The sequence below is a fragment of the Hoplias malabaricus genome, chromosome 1 (genome assembly GCF_029633855.1).
Source record: "Hoplias malabaricus isolate fHopMal1 chromosome 1, fHopMal1.hap1, whole genome shotgun sequence".
Lineage (NCBI taxonomy): Eukaryota > Metazoa > Chordata > Actinopteri > Characiformes > Erythrinidae > Hoplias > Hoplias malabaricus.
Window position 1 is genome coordinate 62,492,067 of NC_089800.1, and position 20,417 is coordinate 62,512,483.

The following is a 20,417-nucleotide window of genomic DNA, read 5'->3' on the forward strand; positions in this document are numbered from 1 at the left end:
CATGTTGACATGGGGAGAACACACCAAACAGACAGTCAGCCGGAGGCGGAGATGTGTGACTGTGACAGTACCTGCTGCACCATGGTATACAAATATATATATATTGTGTTGACACATTAAAGTATACTCCTGCACGAGAAATTTCTGTAATGTGTAAAGAGAAAACATTTTTCAGAATATTAACAGAACTGACAGAATTCGTAGAAGGACATGTTTAGTGTTTCCACGTCTTTCAGCTCAGTCCACACAGTGAAGTCCACTCTGTTTATTATTGCTGCTCTGCGCCTGAGGCTCCGGCGTGCTTGCCCTGGCTCCTCCCCCGATCCATGTGGGCGGGACCTCCTCGCTCCGGATTGGTCGAGCCTGGGTGTAATTTGACCCGTTGCCTCCCTCGAGACTCCTGTGACACGGCAAGTCTCGGCTGTGTTTTTGAAGCTCGTGAGTTTGAGTGGGTGAGAGAGTAAGGGAAGACCACCCGAGCTGAGCTTAGACCGCTTCTCAGAGGACAGGGACAATGAAAGAGTGGAAGTATGATCACACTCTGTAGTCCGTTAGACTGTGTATTTTGGCGACAGCCTGGGCTCTTTTAAACTCCGGCTTTTGAGACTTAAACGGTTCTTTCCGTGTGATAGGCTCCGGCAATGGAGCCGATAACCAAGTGGACTCCTAAACAAGTGGTGGAGTGGATGAGAGGTGAGTTTATCGGCGATTGCTCGTTTAGACTGAACATTGATTTTGTTTTGACAGTAACCAAGCCTTCAGTGCCACCCTCGTGTGTGTCTATGTGTGTGTGTGTGTGTACACATTCTCAGTGTTTACCTGTAGTTTCGGAGTTTCATAGAAACCAAGCTGCCTCTCTGGAGCCCTGTGCTCAGTCTATCAAGTTCGTTTGCTGAATCCTTGGTCTTGATGCTAAAGGGAAAATCATTATTGAGAGCTTTGCCAAAATATCCAGATGTTTCACAGCCATGAAAAAAAATGTTTTATGAGACCATTGTCATTTTTTTCTTTATGGAAAGTTTTCTTTATGGATTGTATGGGATTGTCTTCAGTGGAAATCAAGTCTTTTAAACCTGATTAACATGACCCTGTGGTTTTATGCTAGAAGATGAACTATGAGTGTATAATGTATAAATTCTCAGTTTTTGACGTGAGCTATGTTTAAGCACTTTGCTTTGAACCTGTAGTATTTAAAACACATTCTCAACTGAGCAAAATCAGATTGATCTGGATTTCTTAGGTCATAAATCTAAGGAGCCAATCCCATTATCTTTTGCTGTGATGCTTTTAAACTGCTGATAGAAGTACAGACTATTTGCATATTCACATGTACTGTGTAGTTACACCACTAGTCACTAGAAGATTTTACTTTTTGGATATTAACTAATGATGACCAGATTGGGAATTTGTTTGCCCCGGTTTTCTAGAATATTCCATATAGGTTTTATACAATTCATTCCATTTTTTTGCCATTTATTTCCCTAAAATCAGCTTATGGTGTTTGTGCACTATGTACCAAAACAGCCCTAAATCATCTCTTAGAGATAGTGTTGTCCTGAATGAAACACTGTAAGTTCAACCTGGCCGGTCTAAATTGTTCCAGGCTGAAAATACAACTGTATTTAAAGGTGTGTTTTCCTTATGGTGATACTGCAGCAACAGGGTCAACATTGAGTCAAAATGAGCTACAGATATCTCTCCTATTTGAAAAGAGCACTGAGAATTGAGTGTTGTATGATATGTGCCCTTTAATTGGCATTTGGCGGCACACTCTCTGTTGACATCTCTTGTATCATTCAGTACCTTCAATAGGACTGAATGGATCCTAAGCAGCTGCAATTGTTGCTTATCTCTGTGTTAAAAGTTCTTTATTTTTCAACATGAATTCCACCATGAACAAACCAAATGACTAAAGCAGAGCTTTTGCTCCAGTAATTACCTCACCCCAAAAACAAACAGCACCCACCAAAAAGGATGTAGCCTACCTGTCCCACTGCTGGAAACCTATTGAAGTTCTGTTGATTCTAAAGTTAGCACGCATGTTTACACAGTTGAATGAAACTGCTTAGAGGCTTTAGGATATTCTGTTTTCACAGGAGCACCCTTTTTTCCACTGATGATTATTTTATTAAATTTTTTCATTCATGGCAGCAAGTTTTCATCAAAACAATCTCTTGGGATTTGGATATGACCAAAGACGTGGTGTTATAATGATTGTTATTATTAGCCTATTATTTAAGGTTTCGTCCTCTCACACACCACGGCTTCTATACTGTAATATTTTTGCTGCTGACTGTGGATGCTATTCAGGGAATGTTCCACTGCAAACTCAACCAAATACTTTAACACTTACGAATTACAACTTTGTTTTTTTCCATTACTTGTTCAACTCCTACTCCTGCAGTGAGACGGCTGAGTGCCGTTCATTCTTTTCTATGTCTGCAAAGGCATTTCAAACATCCAGAGTTGTACAGCTACTGTAATAAGTCCTGCTGAGTGTGTTATAGCAGAAAATCAAGTTGGAATTTACAACAGAAACTATTCTCAGTCATGTCAGTATCTTCATGGAATATCCCCATGACCCATATGTTCAGTCAGATTACAGTAGATGAGCTTTTGTTTTAAAATGGTTTACATTCAATGAAACATTTAGTGTGGACCCCCCCCCCCCAATACTATGAACAGGTAAAAGCTTGAGCTACTTTAAGCCCCTGTCCTAGTAGTGCTGGAGCGTGGGAAATGTCGTTGGTTTATTTTGAGAGCTAGACCCTTGATTAAAAGGCAGCTGGTCCAGTGAACCACATCTGGAAGTCCCACTCCAGGATAACAGGGGGCAAATACAGTTTCAGGGTGACTCTCATGAGCCAGCAAGCTTTCATCACCTAGTGGTTTCAGGTGACATAATTTTAAACTTCCGTGTTACGACAGAAACGTGAGTGAGCAGGTGTGTTTTCAGCCTGTGGAGAAATAGTGCTGCATTCAAGCTGTACTTGGGCTGCTAACTGCTCTTATAATCTTATTTTAATAATCTTAATCTCAATCTTTAAATATTATAACCCCATTCTTTCTATACTGCCACCATACCCCACCAGAAATGTGCAACATTGTGAATGTGCTTTACCAAACATTTCCTCTTAGGCCTTACCCTCCCTTCAAATCTCTGCTTGCAATTTCTAATCCAAATTAGAACTCCCAGTGAATGGAACAGCACTTTATATTGTATGTGCAAGGATCTTCATTTCAGTGCATGTATCCATGCCTGAAGAATGCCATCTCATTGAGTCAAAAGTACCTGATGATCTAATGTTAAAAAAGAAAGGTGAATTCCAAAGGCATGACACATTTTTCAACGGCCCATCTGAGACGTCAATGTTTAACAATTTAAAGCATATTAAGGAAGTCCCTCTGACTTTGAATAACTTTGGAATGCTTGGAGTTATTGGCACAGTCCTTGTGTTAGGGTTATTATCCCTGTGTATATAAAAAAATGACTTCTTCCTTAAACCCCTATTGGGGTTAACTGTAATGTTTTGTGTGTGTTGGTAGTGTCATTGCTCCTGTTTGGTGACAGATCATGACACCATATGCTGGAGTTTAGATCTATGAAATCACCATATGGCTTCTGTTTCAGAGACTCTTACATATTTAATGGACTTCCTTTGGTTGTTGAAATTGGATAGATGTCAGGCTTTTCCATTGTGTATCTGGCTTTGTTATCTCAAGCCTTTGCAATGTAGCAAAAAGTATTTCAATTTCTCATAAATGGGTTTTCCTCATGTTTATTGCATAAAATATATATATTTTTCCATTGTGGTCTCTTGAGTTAGAATGTCTGGCTTATAGAATTAATGGCAAATATCTGAGACAACCCATAAAGTACCCTCCATTTACATCCAAACTTGGATTATCGCTTAAATCTAAGCGGTTATTTCAGTTGTCATGCGTTCTGACCTCTGTTTCATAGCTTTTGCAGCTTGTGCAAAGAGGACCTTTCCAGTGAAACACACAATCTATTGACATTTGCGTCAATCCATGCTCCGTTTCCAGCAGAGCAGAAAGGTGATAAGGTGTCACCTTGTGTGTGTGCCAGGCTAAAGCGAGCCTGCTGGCTTTGTATTCAAATATGAACATCCCAGCAAAAAATCTGCCAAAGCTTAGTGACAGCAGCACTGGACCCCTGGCTCACCCTAAGAGCATTGGCTTCTAAAAACACCCAGTTAAATGCAATGGGAAAAAATGCAACCTCAGGTAGAAGATTGGGCACGGGTCAGTGCTTCTCCATGGCTGCCCAGCCAGGCAGAAAGGTGGACGGGACACTGCAGCCTCTGAGAGCTAATCCATTGGAATAAATGGAATGTCTGTTAAACTCCCAACAATGTTAGAGATTAAGAGGCCTCATAGAACTGCAGTATATTATATCGGTGGCATTGCTGGACTGAGAATTGTCAACCGACCAAAATTATTCAGCCAATGGCCTTCTGTAGGAAGCAACCTCTGACCACTGATGAAAACCTAGCAAATGACTGACACAAACTGGGCAGCAACAATGAGCTGCTGTCTCTGAATTTGTATTTACAGAGTGGACCAACACCAGCCAGTGAATTAACAAAGTTTTTCAAAACTCCAGGAACACTGCTGTGTCTGATCCACTTGTATCAGTGCAATACAAACTAAAACACTGTTAACCATGTCAGTGTCAGTGTAGCAAGTGCAGAGCACTAAATAATACTAGTACCTATGTGGTGGTCCTCTGGGGGTTCTGACCATTGAAGTGCAAAGTGAACAAGTGGATAACCATGACAGTGTCAGTGTAGATGTACAAACTGCACCTGTATGGTCAGTGGAGCTGAGAAACAAGGATGTCATTTTAATGTTATCTTTGATCAGTGTATATCTCATATTTTCTTGGGGAATTAGCATTATCCATTTGAAACATTTATGTTTGTTCGTGTTTTATTTATAGAATATTTTAAGAAGCAGAAAGGCATAAGGTCAAAGTTACTGTATTAAAGGTGCAAACCTAACTAGGGTCTGTTATTATAAGTAATTAGTATTTAGTGTTTATCGGTTTTCAAAATGCATACGGATAAAAAATACCTAAAAATAAAAGAATGATAATGATAACAAATATAAAATCAATAGACCTGACAGTCAAAACAAAAAACAAATACAAATGGACAATGTATAGGCTGAAGCATTAGCTTAATAATTATTAATTATAAATGTGTACTTTACATTTAAATATAGGCTACATTCTTTAGTGTGTTTTATTGCCCAGGCATAATACAGACTACCACTGGGTCGTTTATATTTTGTTTTACTTTTACTTTTTTTTTTTCACAGAACTGAAAGAATGCAGAATAAGAACTTAATTTTTCAGTGTAACTGTTTATTCGGCATATAACAAAAAACGCATTGAATCTTAAAATTGTTAATATCAATAATACAAAAAAGTAAATGCGGCTCATGAGTAAATGCTGTACTTGGAGCCTGGGAGGTTATTTAGAGTGAAAAGTTGTTCTTCATTAGACAGGCTTTTTCATGCAAACACAACTTCATGCTCTTTTGTCTCAGTCTCTGTCTGTGTTTACATAATACACGAGTGCAGTACCCGGTCATATGATCATAGCTGTAGACAGCTTAAATCACTGTGGGTATTACAAGTAATGAAAGCGCAACCTGATACCCTGGATCTCATAAAACACAGCTTGTCAGGATTATCATAGTAAGCACTTTTTTCAGCAGTTCTGCATTGTCTCATACCATATAGAAAGGCCTGATCCTGCATCATTATCATTCGGTCTTTGACTTGTTGTTTAAAATGTAGAGCTTTTATAATTTCTTTAATGTGCTGGGCATGCTCACGTGTCAATGCAGCTTCATCTGTTAAAGGACTGAGTGATTATCACTCAGGGGATAAAGTTAAGCTTTGTTGATTGTTGATTGTGCCAAATATACTCAGCTATGTTTAAATAATCACTGAGTAGGAGTGGAATGTGTGTCGCTTCCATGCAAAACCTCCAATGAATCAATCGTCCTTAGAAAAATCATTTCATACACATGTTCTTTCTCTTGTGACACTTGTGGCATTTAAACCCTATTTGAAACCTAAAGTCAAGTGAATAACGATGTTGCTAAATATGTCTATATATAATTCTTCTCACCCATAAATTATTTCATTCCACAGTGATTATCTGTCTTTTATGTTTTGGCAGCAGTTTTGTCAGGAAAATGCTTCTTAACCAAAGCGTGTACTAATTCTGTCTTCATGGTCTTTACTGGAGTATAAATTGTAAATTCATGTCTGGAACATGTAGAGACTTGTCCCAATGTTTTTCCAATGCCTGTCTGAGTCAGATCAGTCAGTCAAGCTTAACCTGATGAACATATTTCATATAGCAAGGCCTGTTACAATTTGAACTGATCACAAGTTTTCATATAAATAATTAGTGATTAAGAGTTTAATTATATTTTTGGCCATTGTATACAACTAATAAAGTAGTTATCTAAATTGGCCTAATTGATATCTTAGATATCCTGTTTCCTAGCTATACTGTATACACAACAAACACAGCCTCAGCTCAAATAAACAAACATGTTTTAATGTTTTTGTGATGTCCAAGACTTTATTTCATTATGTTCTGCACTGAGACAACACGTAAACATGTATTTATGAGGATTTGATATGACAGCAATAATATATAATACATTATGAATGACAAAAGAACAAAGCTGTTGGAGGTAATGTAGAAAACACCTGTTGGGAATTAAGGGAATTTTTCAAAACCTGCAGTAAACTATTATCTCACACTACTTTCTTTCCAAATGAATAATTCACTAAATGATTTACCATGCAGCATGACGATATGCCGACAGGCTGTCTGTCAGCTGTTTTGTTTTATTATGCTAATGGTGATGGAAAGTTGCATATTGTCCTCAGTTCCTTAAATAGAAATGCTGCATGCTTTATTGCTAGTTGCCTGGGTCTTTCCTTCAGGGGATGTTTGCAGCTCTTTATTTCAGTAAAAAAAGTGTAACTGTTGACGGTTTTGGCAGTCAGTTTTTGAGATATGGAAATTACACATAATGAGTTTGCCCATACGCTTGTATCACTTATAAAAACAGCGCAGCGATGCAGCCAAGAATGGGCACACTTGAAACTGCACTTTACATATATCAATATACACATTAACTGCACTGTTACTCTCTGAGAATGTATTCGTTTTGTATTTTATCACTAAAGACTGCAAGGCAAAGTTTACAACCCTGTATATTATTCTGCCTAATAATGCTACATTGTGGTGGCAGCACAATCTTGTTCCAGCAAATAAAAGCTGTGCATTGTTCTGAATATATTTCTGTGGCGTTTATATTTTAAAGAACAATATGAATGTGTTTGTGTGGGTTTTTATTTATTTATTTATTTATTTATTTATTTATTTAGTGTTATCAGTGTTTATGGTTACAAGGCGATGAACCCACTGTACTACAGTGTGTGTATAACTGCCAAAAGTGAATCTGAGTCTGATTATACGTAGGGATCCAGCTGTCCAGGTTTATTTCAGTTGCTGTGAACTCCCATGATCCTTTGCTTCAAACAACAACAATGTAGGAAAACAGGGTTTTATTGCCAATAAGCATCTAGCATACAAGTTGAGATACCAATGTGATTCAGTTATCCAACTATTAACAGTCATTTGATCTTACACTGGGCAGATGTAATATTTAAGATATTGGCATTAATGTAGATACTAAAAAGTTACTGTACTGAGAAAATGTACTGTGGTCACCATATACTATACAAACATTCATCATATTGTAATTAAAATATTAAGGCCTTATGTGCTTGGAGGAAGTCCCCTGGAGGCATTATGCCTGTGAGTGTGTTTTTGTTTGTGTGTGCAAGTTCTGTAGTCTCATGGGGGTGACTCAGTTCTGTGTAGATGTCAGAGGCGTTTGTCATGTTGCCACTCACAATACCGGCTGGTAGGTAGTGACTCATAAGCATAAGTCACTTTCACAAGTTGAAGAGAACCACGTCAGTCCACCCTCCACCTTAAAAAAAAAAAAAAAAAAAAAAACATTTGGGACCAAGAAAATCACGTTTTAAATGGCATGAATAACTGATGTATGACACTTGAAGAATAAAGCACTGCTCAAGTGAACTGTGTGGTGAGTAAACTTTTGTTTAGTGCTTTTTGTTTAGTCATACCCAGAATGTGGCCAAAAGTATGGCAATTGCCCCAGCTGGTATAGAGTTGAGCATGAAAAAATATTTAGTGCAGGAGTACACACAGAACAGCTGAAAAACTCTTTAATGCTAGCTTATGAGCCATCTATGTGGCTGTTGGCTCCATTTATATATTCAGATGGAGGGCTTCCAGCTACACTATGCCAACTGCATCTTCTCTTCAGCTGCTGACATCACTTTAGCCTACCCCCATTAATCGCTGGTGCTCCACATATTTGATAAGACTAATCTCTCCTGGGAAAATGTTTTATGAGCTTCTTGGCATGATAATGCAAGTCAAGCTTAGAGCTTGTGGCAGTCTGATGATATCCCATATTTTTAAAACACCAGTTGTTTATAACGCTTAGAATTTCAGTATGCATTTCTCAGACGTTGGTACTTATGGTTTTGCTAATTAATATCCCTCATTCTATGTGATTCCTGATGTCTTGCATTACTATTAAAACATTTTATTGTTTTGTCAGTAGCTGGTCCAAAGTTGCTGCATATTAGGATTTGAAAAAGTAGGTTCCCATGGGGCATGCGGATGTGTGTGTTTTTTCTGTTCTACATGAGGGCTGTGTTGTGGCTTCCAGCAACACTCATTACTTGTGCAATGAGGCTGCCATAATGAATTAGTGTACGGCCAACTGGGGGACGGGGGCCAAGTCCCATTTCTAGGTATCAGCACTGGCCCTTGTTCTGGCAGTGTCTGAGCTCAAGTGGAGATTGGACACTAACCTATTTGTACTAGGTAGGATAAACATTCTGTTTGAACACTAAGCACTTTTGTGAGTCGATCTGGATAAGAGCGTCTGCTAATTGCTGTAAATGTAAATTAAGGGGTTATGAAGTCAAAGGCATGGAAACACAGCATTCATCACCTCACCGACAATACAGAATCAAGTACCATGCTACAGCTGATGGAATACCAATTTAAGGATGGGGATGATGGCTTTCAATGTAAGGAACGAGCGGAAATTTTAATCTAGTTTAATTTTAAGGTCTATAGACTTCAAAAACTAATTTGAATTCCTCAGTATTTTTCTTCAAAGAACTAAATGGTTATTTACAGTCTACTAATTAGTTTGATCGAGTTCAATACACTATCTGATCTCCCATGATTATTCACACCAGCAATATTGTATTATAAATTATGTTTACTGCCAGTAATTTAGTGTAAAACATAAGAAAACAGTTCTGCCATCTTGGCATTCATTTTTTTTTAAGATTGGTCACATGTGGTATTTGTTATTAGACATCAGCTCTTTGAAAGAACACTGATGAGATATAATTATAATATTTTAAATTAGAAAATGATAAAAATAAAGATTTTTTTTTCTGGTTGCTTTCTGAAGAATCCTTTCATATCAGTTTAGAGGATTTGTCATATGTTGGGAGGATGTTTTCGGGTTGCTATGTTAGGCTTTGATGATTGCTGGAAAAAGTTTTAGCATGAGAAAAGAATTCTTTTGATGTCAGTTATATGTAAATGTCATGTTGCAACTAGGGTGGATCAAGGTAGGTGTCCCTGCATCTGAGCCTCAGCGTGAGAGGTTTTGCCAGAATTGTGGTTTGGCCTTGGGGGCTGAGGTACAGACTCTCTCATGAGTGGTTAGTTGGGGAGTGTCTGATTTCCAAACCACCTCTGTAACGACGTTCTTCTCCTGGTTGCTACAATGTTCAGTCTCAATATACTTCTGAAGATTCTAAAATATTTTGTTTGTCAATGGTAAAATATGTAAAACCATGAGGTTCTAGCTACTTGGCTTCTTGAGTTGTTTTTATGAGTGAGTAATGGGCAGGGAGGATTGCTTTGTGGTGAGGGATGATTGTTTATTTGCAGGCGAGTTCAATGTGCAAAATCTGTAGCATTACTCGTTTGCTTTTTTATTATTCTGATTCAAACGCCGTGCAAGCATTCACTTGCAATAGGTGACTTTACTAGCCTAGATAGAACATTTAGAGACACTATTTTGTGTTTTTTTGAGACTGAGTTTTCTTTGTTAGTTTGTTCACCATGTTTCTTTTTTGTATTCTAAGGAGAGAAAAATGCATTAAACTTCTTGTCTTTAGTATGTATCTGTGCTTCAGGTGTGACAGATAAACATCAGGTTGAAATGTTTTAATCTTGATAATATTATCTGGCTAACTGGAAAAAAACAAAAAAAAAAAAAAAAAAAAACACATAGTTAAATACCTTGCTGATGTTATAGTCCTAAAACACTGACCCTTGACCTGGCCTCCTTTCTCTCAGCTGATTGTCTAAAATGCCGGATGCAAAGAGTTGCACATGAGCCACGGTAAACCTGTCAGATCAGTTTCTTTTCCTTCTGGGAATTTTTGCTCTCCACCACCTACTCCTTAACATCTGTCACCTCAAGTCATCATGCAGGCCTGAAAGAGCAGGTTTTGGCCATTAGTCCTCTGGCTCAGAGCATGCCCCACAGGGGGGACATACTTGTGTCTACTTATCTTCTACTTAAGATGATTCTGATTGCTTTTGAGTAGGTTTGTACAGAATACTGGTCGGAAAGACGGATGCTGGTCACGTTTGAGAAGTTTGAATTTACTAAAATGACAATTACAACATTACATTCAAGCCAAAGTTGAAATATAAAGGTACTCAAGCTACTTTATCTGATATATAATACACTTAGGGTTTGAAGGTTTGAAAGGAATAAACATCTTACCCATCATCAGTGCCCTGTATTTATGTAACTGTACCCCATCCTACTGGCCCCTAAACCGGCTTTGTTTTTGCTCTGTGAAATCATGCATTAGGGTGAAATGGTTTTGCATATTCAAAGGTTTTCTTTTTTTCGTTGTTTTGTTTTTTTGTTTTTTTGTTTTAATTATAGCCTACACAAGGATGGTTATCTACCCAGGGAGCGCTATTGTGGAATGCTGGAATTCCCACAATAGGACGCCTCTGGAGAACAATGGACATTCTTGCTATTCCAAAAGGTTTGTCCAAAAGTCTAAATGAAAAAGGAGTGAGAGAGTGTTACAGTGGCAGTGGCTATTGTACACACAGTTTCCCACTCTCCACCCATGGCCAGCACAGGAGGGGGCTCTGTCTGTGTGTGTAGAGGGAGGTCAGATAGGCTCAGACTCCCGCTGGGAGGGTGTTCAATCTCTGAAAGGTGCTAGGGCTTTCTCTCTCATGCAATCAAACCCCTGCTCTTCCTTTTCTATAGGGGTCTGTCTACGGTTGAGAGCTTAGCTGTAAGAAGATGCTTATGGTAGAAGGAGTGGGGTAGATGGTGTTCATTCCAGATTGAACATGGGTCGGGTGGGGATTGTGGTTGTGGGGGTTGGTGCTGCTTCCTGTTGGACCAGATGCTAAGGTCACCCAAAAGCTTTAGAGCATTACGCTAAAGGGTGTAGGGTTTACAACTGATCACATCAAAGTCCTTCTCAGAGATGGAAAGCAATAGTGAAAACATGACATGGATGATCTAATTGTTTCGTTACCCAATTTACTCTGAAATATGACACTGTAGCAAACCTAAACTCTTCGGAATAAAGACACATCAGTTTCTACTTTTTCTCTGCTTGATCCTTCCAGGTTTGTGTGTACTTTGAATGTGTTGAGTATACAGTGAGTAATGGCACATTGTTGGTGAGATTCACGAAATTGTTTGCAGAAGCAAATTTTCATCTTAAACCAATATCAAATGGCTGTTATATTTAAGTACATTTACTGTGTCCAGGTAGGTCCAATGCAAGTAGAATGGCAGCAGTTTTAATATGCATCTAGGGGTGGCCACAGTGGCATTTACATAGTCTTGTTAACTGCTGTTTCATTACTGCAATGAAATGCTTCTGGCTACTTTTTTCTTTGAAGAAGTTTCACTTATCCCTTTTGTTAAAGTCACACTACACTGACACTCTATCTTCCTTTATTGTGTTCACCCTTGAATTGTAAACACACACACACACACAATCTCACACACAGACACACACACAATGTGTGTTTATGATGGGAGCTTCATGCTTCAGTTTCATAAGTGCAGTGAATTGAGCAACAGTGCTTCCCACCAGCAGGTTTCCACTGATGGGTGATTATGGCAGATGGGAATAGTCCATCCATATTTGGCTATTTGGTATGCCTGAGTTGAATATATCCCATGTATATCTGATGTATCATTCTCCTGGTCTTGAATCCTAGATTCTTTACGAGAACTCATATTAGATTTAGAAATTTTTTGAAAGTTCTCAAAAGAGGCTTAAATCTCAGTGCTGTGCATTGAAGGTACGCTATTTTCCCAATTCCACGTCAAATAACGCAGAGCCACTTCAGCAGCAGTCGGTGTGAAGGGCTTTCATTAGTGAGCCTTGTGAAGAGCTGCTAATTTCAGTGTGGTGGACCGACATCTCACTGTAATGAAGGAAAACCACACGGAAAGTGCTGGATGAAGCCCTGTAATCACTTCGACGCATTCCAGCGCTTCTCTCCTCTTTCACTCATCAGCAAGCTCTGAAAAGATCTGCAGAAGAATGGCATAACTCTCCAGGAAATACCTTCTTAGCATGAGCAGGCTAATTCTTTTCCCTCTTCTGTTGGATCCTGTTGGAATTAGCACAGCTTGCCCCAGTCAGTTAGACGTACTGTTTGTGTTGGTCTATGTTCACTCAACCTGATTCACACTCTCGTGCTTGTGGTTCAGCTTTGAAGTGAATAACTCTTGCATGCTACCGAGACTGAAGCATGCATGAAAAACTTAACTCTTGTGTTCTAATTTAACTCTTAGGCTTACAATTTTGTGAGTGAATTAGCATCCAAACCTTTGTGTATACATAACCTGCATGTTTTCTCTGAAAAATTGATAATAATGCAGGAATAGGATATTGTTGAGATGTGGTCAAAAAGCTAAATTCGAGTTTGATTATATTTGATTATAGTTTGATTATATTTTAAACGCTTTGCAGTACTACTGTATACATGATCGACACTTTGATGATTCCTGAAAATGAAAAAATGGAAAGAAATTTGAAAATGAATTTGTTATCCCAGGACCAACAGCTTAGTTTTAAGTGGTCGTTGTTTTCTTCACTAAATAATTAGTACATTTTTAATAAAGCCTCACTTTCAGATCATGTGTATTTTCATACATATTCATTTATAAAACCAAAATAAAAATAAACATAGCACAAAATGTAATTAAATTTGTGTTTGGTAGATTATTTTTTGTTGTAACAATGCTTCTTGCCAGTCAATCTATACTGTTGGAAAGTCTGTTAATTTCCCTTTTAAATGGTGCCACATTTGTAAGGAACATGCATTTGTGGGATGAGCACTAGAGCTGAGTATGTGGGTTGCACCCATGAAAATTTGCCAAATTCTCTCTGCCAATTCCAAACAGCTTATTCTTTGTGATGGTGTGGGGCTGCATCTCGCTCACTGGAAAAACAAGGCTTCTCGTCATTGGAGGCAATCTCAATGCAGAGAGATATCGAGATGAAATTCTGCAACCAGTGGCAGTCCCATATCTCCACAGTCTGGGACCGAAATCTATCCTCCAAGATGACAACGCTCGCCCCCACAGAGCAAGGTTTATCAGAAACTACCTCCAGAATTTGGGAGTGGAGAGGATGGAATGGCCTGCCAGCTCCTGACCTCAACCTCATAGAACACTTGTGGGATCAGGTTGGACGTGCTGTTCATACCAGAGTGACCAACACAACCACGTTAGCTGAATTGCGGCAAATGCTGGTTGAAGAATGGGATGCCATCCCACAGCAGTGTGTGACCAGCATGAGGAGGAGATGCCAGGCTGTTGTGGCTGTGTATGGTTCTTCCACATGCTACTGAGGCTCCTATTTGTTAAATAAATAAATTGTTAAATTGACAATATGTCTTGTTTCTTCAAACTTCAATCATCTAGTCCACCACACACCAAACGATTCAGTGGCAGAATAAGCTGTCTGTCATTGGCAGAGAGGATTTGGCAAAATTTTCATGGGCACTACCCACATACTCAGCCCTGCTGCTCATCCCACAAATATAAAAAAATGTTCCTTACAAATGTGGCACAATTTAAAGGGAAATTAACAGGCTTTCTGGTATAAGATTTGTTGCTAAGAAACATTGTTAAAAGGAAAAATAATCTACCAAACACAAATTTCCTTACTTTTTGTGCTATGTTTACTTTACCTAATATGGCGGTGCTAGGAAAGTGCTTAGTGCTGCCCTTCCAAAGATGGATTGAGATGGATGTGGTGCTGAATGGTCAGCTCTGTGGCTGTGTCTGGGCTGACAGGCCATTGAGCAGCAGGGCACTCGGCCAGTCTTCTGCAGCTGCCCCTCTCTGTACTGCCTTTGACTGGGTGGACACCCATCCCCCCAGCGCTCCATAGAGCCATCCTTTACTGACACACTGGTGGAGGGGCTAGATGAGTGGGCTGCATTGTGCATGTGGGTTGGTGTAGGAGTGTGTTGTTGCAGAGGCGGCTTGTTGGTTCAGAATCAAATGCAAGTTCCCGTGCAAGCTGAACAGCTCCTTTTCATTCTGTTGAGCGCGTTCATTTACATTTGATGAAAAGATTGTCCTCGCCCATGTTGTAACAGTTTCAGGTACCGGAGTAAGACTGCTGCAGTGGCTTCAGATTTGAGTTTCAGCAACGGTCTTCGCCAAGGTTATTGGATGTTGTGTGTTTAAAAACAATATTTAACAGGAAACTAACCCGGACGTTGGAGATAATTTAGAAATCTGATCCAGTATGTAGATATTTATTTATTTTTGAGGTTAGGTCTGTTAGAACTACTAAGTGTTACGTTTGTATTGTTATAATTACAGTTAGAGATGACCCTGCCCTGTCAAATAAAAAAGCTATTATTGTTTAACTAGTCACCCACACACGTGTAAATACAAGCAGGTGTAACAGGCATGGGTTTTATGATGACTTTATCTGGGAGGTCTATCTTACACACCTGTTCTCCCTGAGTGACCACAATACAAACATGGGGAATCATGCTTCCCTGACAAAACAATAGTCAGCTACTAGTTTGCATACAATGACAGGATTTAACTTAAATTTCCTTTGAATTCTCAGCTGGACCTTTTAAAGGTCTCATTGGTAATATATGTTATCATCAAGATCATATAATTAACATTAATTATTCATTAAAGTAAGCAATATAATTGGACCTATTTTAGTTTTTGTGTATTTCACTTTTACCCACAGTAAAGTACCATATACCAACTTTCTTCATATACAAAATTTCTTCATGCTTCTTTGTCAAGGTCTTGATGACAGTCTCCAGCAATATGTGCCAAACTTTGAGAGGGAGAAGATCAGTGGAGAGCAGCTGCTGAAGATCTCTCACCAGGACTTGGAGGAGCTGGGGGTGACCCGCATTGGCCACCAGGAGCTTGTGCTGGAGGCTGTGGATCTGCTGTGTGCTCTGGTCAGTAATTTTACAGAAATACACTAAGCTTAAACACTGCTAAAACGTTCAGATCCGTACAGTTGAGAAATTGTAGTTATTTAAAAATAAACTTTACAATTAGCATTCTTATATGTCTTAGTTCAAGTGAAAAAACCTGTTGCTTCTGAACACAGTTTGCAGCAGTGCATGTACCAGTTTGAGCATTAAGAAGTGGAGAACCTGGTGAATTAATGTATATTATTATTAAAGCAGATTCTTTGGTGCCATAAAGAAATACACATTTAACAATGTATAATTTTGCATTTTTTTAAATATTTTTTCTATATGATGTTTTGTATTTATTTATATTAGAAATTTAATGCACAAATACTATTATATTGCTGACCCATGACAAATGTAATGTCATAATATTCTACCTAGCTCTCATCCTCAATATAAGCTTTTATAAATATCTAATGAAAGCAATGTAAACGGATATGCCATAGTCACTAAACATGCCAAATCTGATAATATAGGACATAAATCCCAGATTTGGGAATTGCTATTCATCACACTCTAACAGTGAAAACATATCCTTATTTCCTTTGGAAAACAAAGTCTGTAAACCAGTAGCCTGAGCAGCCCAGCCAGGAAGTTTTGGGTGGTTTGCAGTTTGTAGCCAAACACAAGGGAGCGTTGCCCCAGGCATGTAAACACTCTTGTTAAGCATGTCACCAGCTGGACTTGACCCACCAGGCTCCCTACACTGTTACCAATCTGAATTAGTTGGAAAGTTCAGCATGGCTTATTGCTTTGAATTAAGGCCTTTGGAACACTGACATATTATACCAGAGAAAGGACAAAAAGAAGCTAAATGGAGAGGAAAAGCCAGTCTTGAGGCCTTATTTTTCATTCATTGTGGTTTGCTTTCTCTCCTGCTTTGTTCATTAATGCTTAATTGTAAATCTTAAAAAATATTGTTTGTAAAAAGACAAATAACATATGAACATTCTTCTGTGTACAGACACATTATTGTATCACACAATAATTCAGAATTCAATTTAGAAGATTGTATTTTTCTACTGAATGTATCCCTTAGCCTTTGTCTCACCCACAGACTCAAGTTCTCTCTTTTTTTTTTTTTTAGCCTGCTCTTTTACCTCAGACGGTCCTCTATCATCACACTGTAACTATCAAAGCAGGATTTACACCTAACAGCCCTGTCTTAAATGAGAAAAAGTGTGCAAGAAAAGGAGGAATGGATTAGCTAAATAGCTCCAAGCTGTTTTTTGTTTTGTTTTGTTTTTTGTTTTTTTTTGTCAACCCACTGTTTGGGCAGATGGAATTGGTTTACATTTTATCACTTCCTGCATCATAAAAAACACATTTTATCCCAGTTCTTGAACAAGTCACAAGTTTTAGTAAGATTCTTATGCTTTTGAGGGATCACCTATTACTCATTTTCTTCCATTTGCTCTAGGCTCACAACAAAGAATCAGTGTTTGTGCTTCACATCCCTGGCCTCTGTTTGTCCTCCAATTTAAAAAAGAGCGATTCATGATTTTGTTGTTAACTGAAGTTATAAATGAACAACCTCCTTTTAAAACAGAAGCAAGAGCATAAATGTTCCCTGTAGGAAATCATGGACTCTGCAACTGACCTCATTACTTTTAATGAATAGAAATGATAGTTGTCAAGGCAAAAGAAGATCATAATTTTTGCTCAGAATGACTAGATTCTGGTTAGAAGGTTCATCCGGCAGATCTCCTGTGGAGAAGATAGTGGAGGCCATATAGAAAAGTGCTATAGACACATGGAAACGCTTACAATACTGAAGATGAAGGCCTTGATTGATGGTCATGTCACAGTGTATGAACCATACGGTAGATCCCAGTGTCCAGCACCCCTCACTTTATAGATGCTGTAATTGGGCCCAGACCTTGCGCATCCAAGGCCACCAGTTTCCATGAGGCCTCAAATTGTTTTCTTTTGATCCCCTTCATAAATTTGGCTTACATTGATTCTTGCTTCTCAGCAAGAGTTTTTATCCTGGATAAATCTTCCGCAAACCTTGGAACTTTATTTTTGTGATGGGAAGTGAAGATGCATAAGTTACACGTGAGGAAACAAGCTTTGAATGTTCTTTTTCCCACATGTAGACTTGAGGAAAGGCTCAGAAGGCCACTGGTGCCATGGGAAAAGTTAATCAAGGAGTAAACCATTTGTTGGAGGCCTTCCTCAAAAGTTCAAGGTTGCTCAGGAACCCTTGGGAGTGAGTTAGCTAAAATGTTTCATTGAACTTTTTACTTGGGTTAAGGTCAACACCTTTCAGAGGAAGTGTAGTTGCTCTGCTTTTTTTTCCCTCCATGTTCAGCGTAAGGGGTTTTCTTTTACATTGGTCTGGGATTGCCTGTGGATTGTCAAGGTTATTGATTCAAGAGACAGGTGTGTTTTCCATGATCAGCATAAGTATATGTAATTTTGTGTGATTGTGTGTCAACACACTGCACTGTGTGTAGTGCTGATAAAATATTGCTGTGTATTAGCAAATGTAATGTGCCTTGCAGTACATAAAAATCCTTAAGGGAACAAATATTTGACATGATTGATAGTCTTGACATTTCCTTTTTATAGATCACAACAACGTGGAACCATGATAGGTCTGGAAGCTCAGAGCCTGCAGTACAAATATTATAATTGATTAGAGGATGTATCTGCGTATTGGAGCCTTTCGCAATATCCATGTAGTATCACGGTAAAGGGTCCTTATATCTGTGAATGACATTTTAGAGGTTGGTTGCTTTGTTCAGGTTTTAGGTTTCAACATACATTAAACCAGAATGCTCTCTTCCCGCAGAGGAGCTGCCTGTTAATGAAAGAGACCCAGAGATGGCTTTTGCAGAATGTGCTCTGAAACCTTACGCCTGTATTTTTCCTTTAAGCCGTGGCTGCTTTCTTAATGGAAAGCGCTTTCTATTGTCTCTGAACTCTGCAATAGATATTAAAGATGTTTAGGCCAAGCATGTGAGGTGGAAAGAACTATGGATAGTGTTACCAGCACTCCAAATTTTTCCCCTGGCAGATCATACCAGAATCTCCCATAGAGCAGGAAACACATGCTAGTCCTCACAGTAAGTGTGCTGGGGCATTTTGCCTGATTTGTGGAGAAAGATTTAGAACAGTATCTCACCCAGGCTTTTAACCAGAACCTCGCTGATGTCCCAGAGCCAAGCCCAGAGTCTGCAGGTCCTTAAATTACAAACTAATATTCATGCCCCTCAACAAGCTTTATTTTATACATTCTGTAGTGGCAAACAGCAGAGAAGGTTTAGAATGAAATTCATATGAATCTCACTCGCAACTAGGATAAAAGGCTATATCTGGGAGATTGCTGCTTTTTAGAGATGTGATCTGTACGTTACAGATCTCATTACCCAACTGACGTTATCTAGGTTCCATACTGGTAATGGAAATCAAATCTTGAAACACTGGAAGGTAAATTTATGAAGTGAATGAGATGAAGTCATGTAGACAGCCTGCTTTGTCATCTGGAGGCAGTACAGTTTTAATTAATTAAGAACTTATGTGAGACTGTCAGTCACCCTGGGTCTGGTTATAACTAGTCCACTAATGAGAGTGGGAGCTGTGGGGTCTGTATCTCCTGCCAAAACATAGTTCTACAGCTCCCACTACCAGCAGTTAAAAGCAATCGAGTTCAGACAATGTGTGCTGGCATGTGTGAGTGTTTCATACATTTTCACAAACAAAATGCCTTGATGAGGTTGGAAATCCAGAATATTAAAATCTAAAAACCTCACTAAATTTTATAAAGAACACAGATACTGTTAAATAAATCAGATCAATATGCTTCAAGTTAACTTTGAGTGGAACAGCCAGGAGCTATTTTTCAGCATGCGTTACAGGGATAAATGATAGGTCACTTGTTTTATAGTTTTTTTATTATTGATTGTGATTAACTGCTCTTCTGGCAATTTGCATTAAAAAAAAATGAAATCAGTGGGCCAAGTACAGGCTCTTCTGTCTGAAATCTGTAATAGGCTCTCAGGGTCTGGCCACAGTGCAGCACATTTGTGAGCTGAATTTTTGTGAGCACCCCCTTGACTCTCTTAGTGCTGTGGTTCAGATGTTGAGCGCTCATTCTTTCCGAAGCCTTTTCAAAGTGGAGCACGGGTTGCCAGGTTTAGCATCTAAATTAAGTAACGCACGTTTTGCCAGACAGTATTAGGAGTCTAAATAGGGCAGTGCTGTTCTAAACAGAGCAAGTGGCTTACATTACCAAACACATCAGCTGCAGATGCTGAACGTGAAGTGCAAAGGAGAATCTTGGCAATTATATCTCACTGCTGTGACCATCAGACAGACAACTGAGGTGTTTTTTATTCCCTCATTGACTCTTAAAAATAAATCATTCAGTCTTTAAAGCACGTGACACAAATCTAATTTACAATTTTCTGCTAACCTCAGATATATGACATGTTTGGTGTTTGAAATGTGATACTTCAGTTTTGCAGTGGAGCTACATAGCTAATGCTGCTAACAAGTACATTATGTTTTTAGCCACCTGTTAGCATAGTGCATATCATTTTATTTGCCTCCAGACCAATAGAGATATTAAGTAGTCTTGTATTTAAGTTCCTGTGTGGCATAATGTATGAAAAAGTGTAATATGAAGCCTACAGAAGAAAAGTAAATGTTCCATACTTCAGATGAGTTCAGAGTATAAAGAGATTGCACTCTTCAGATCAGCCTGTTTTGTCAGCCATGGGCATTCATTTACTCCTCCACTACTCC

General features: G+C 38.8%; 1 protein-coding gene across 1 annotated transcript in view; it reads left to right on the forward strand.

Annotated features, from left to right (window-relative positions):
• The first annotated feature begins 427 nt into the window (after window positions 1-427).
• The window catches only part of LOC136695841 (connector enhancer of kinase suppressor of ras 3-like), a 58,019-nt gene continuing 38,029 nt past the window's right edge, over window positions 428-20,417 (forward strand). Inside the window, exons 1-2 of the mRNA XM_066670027.1 lie at window positions 428-693; window positions 15,481-15,644. Of these exons, the coding sequence (XP_066526124.1) occupies window positions 642-693; window positions 15,481-15,644 (216 nt within the window). The 5' untranslated portion in view covers window positions 428-641. The remainder of the gene's footprint in view (window positions 694-15,480; window positions 15,645-20,417) is intronic.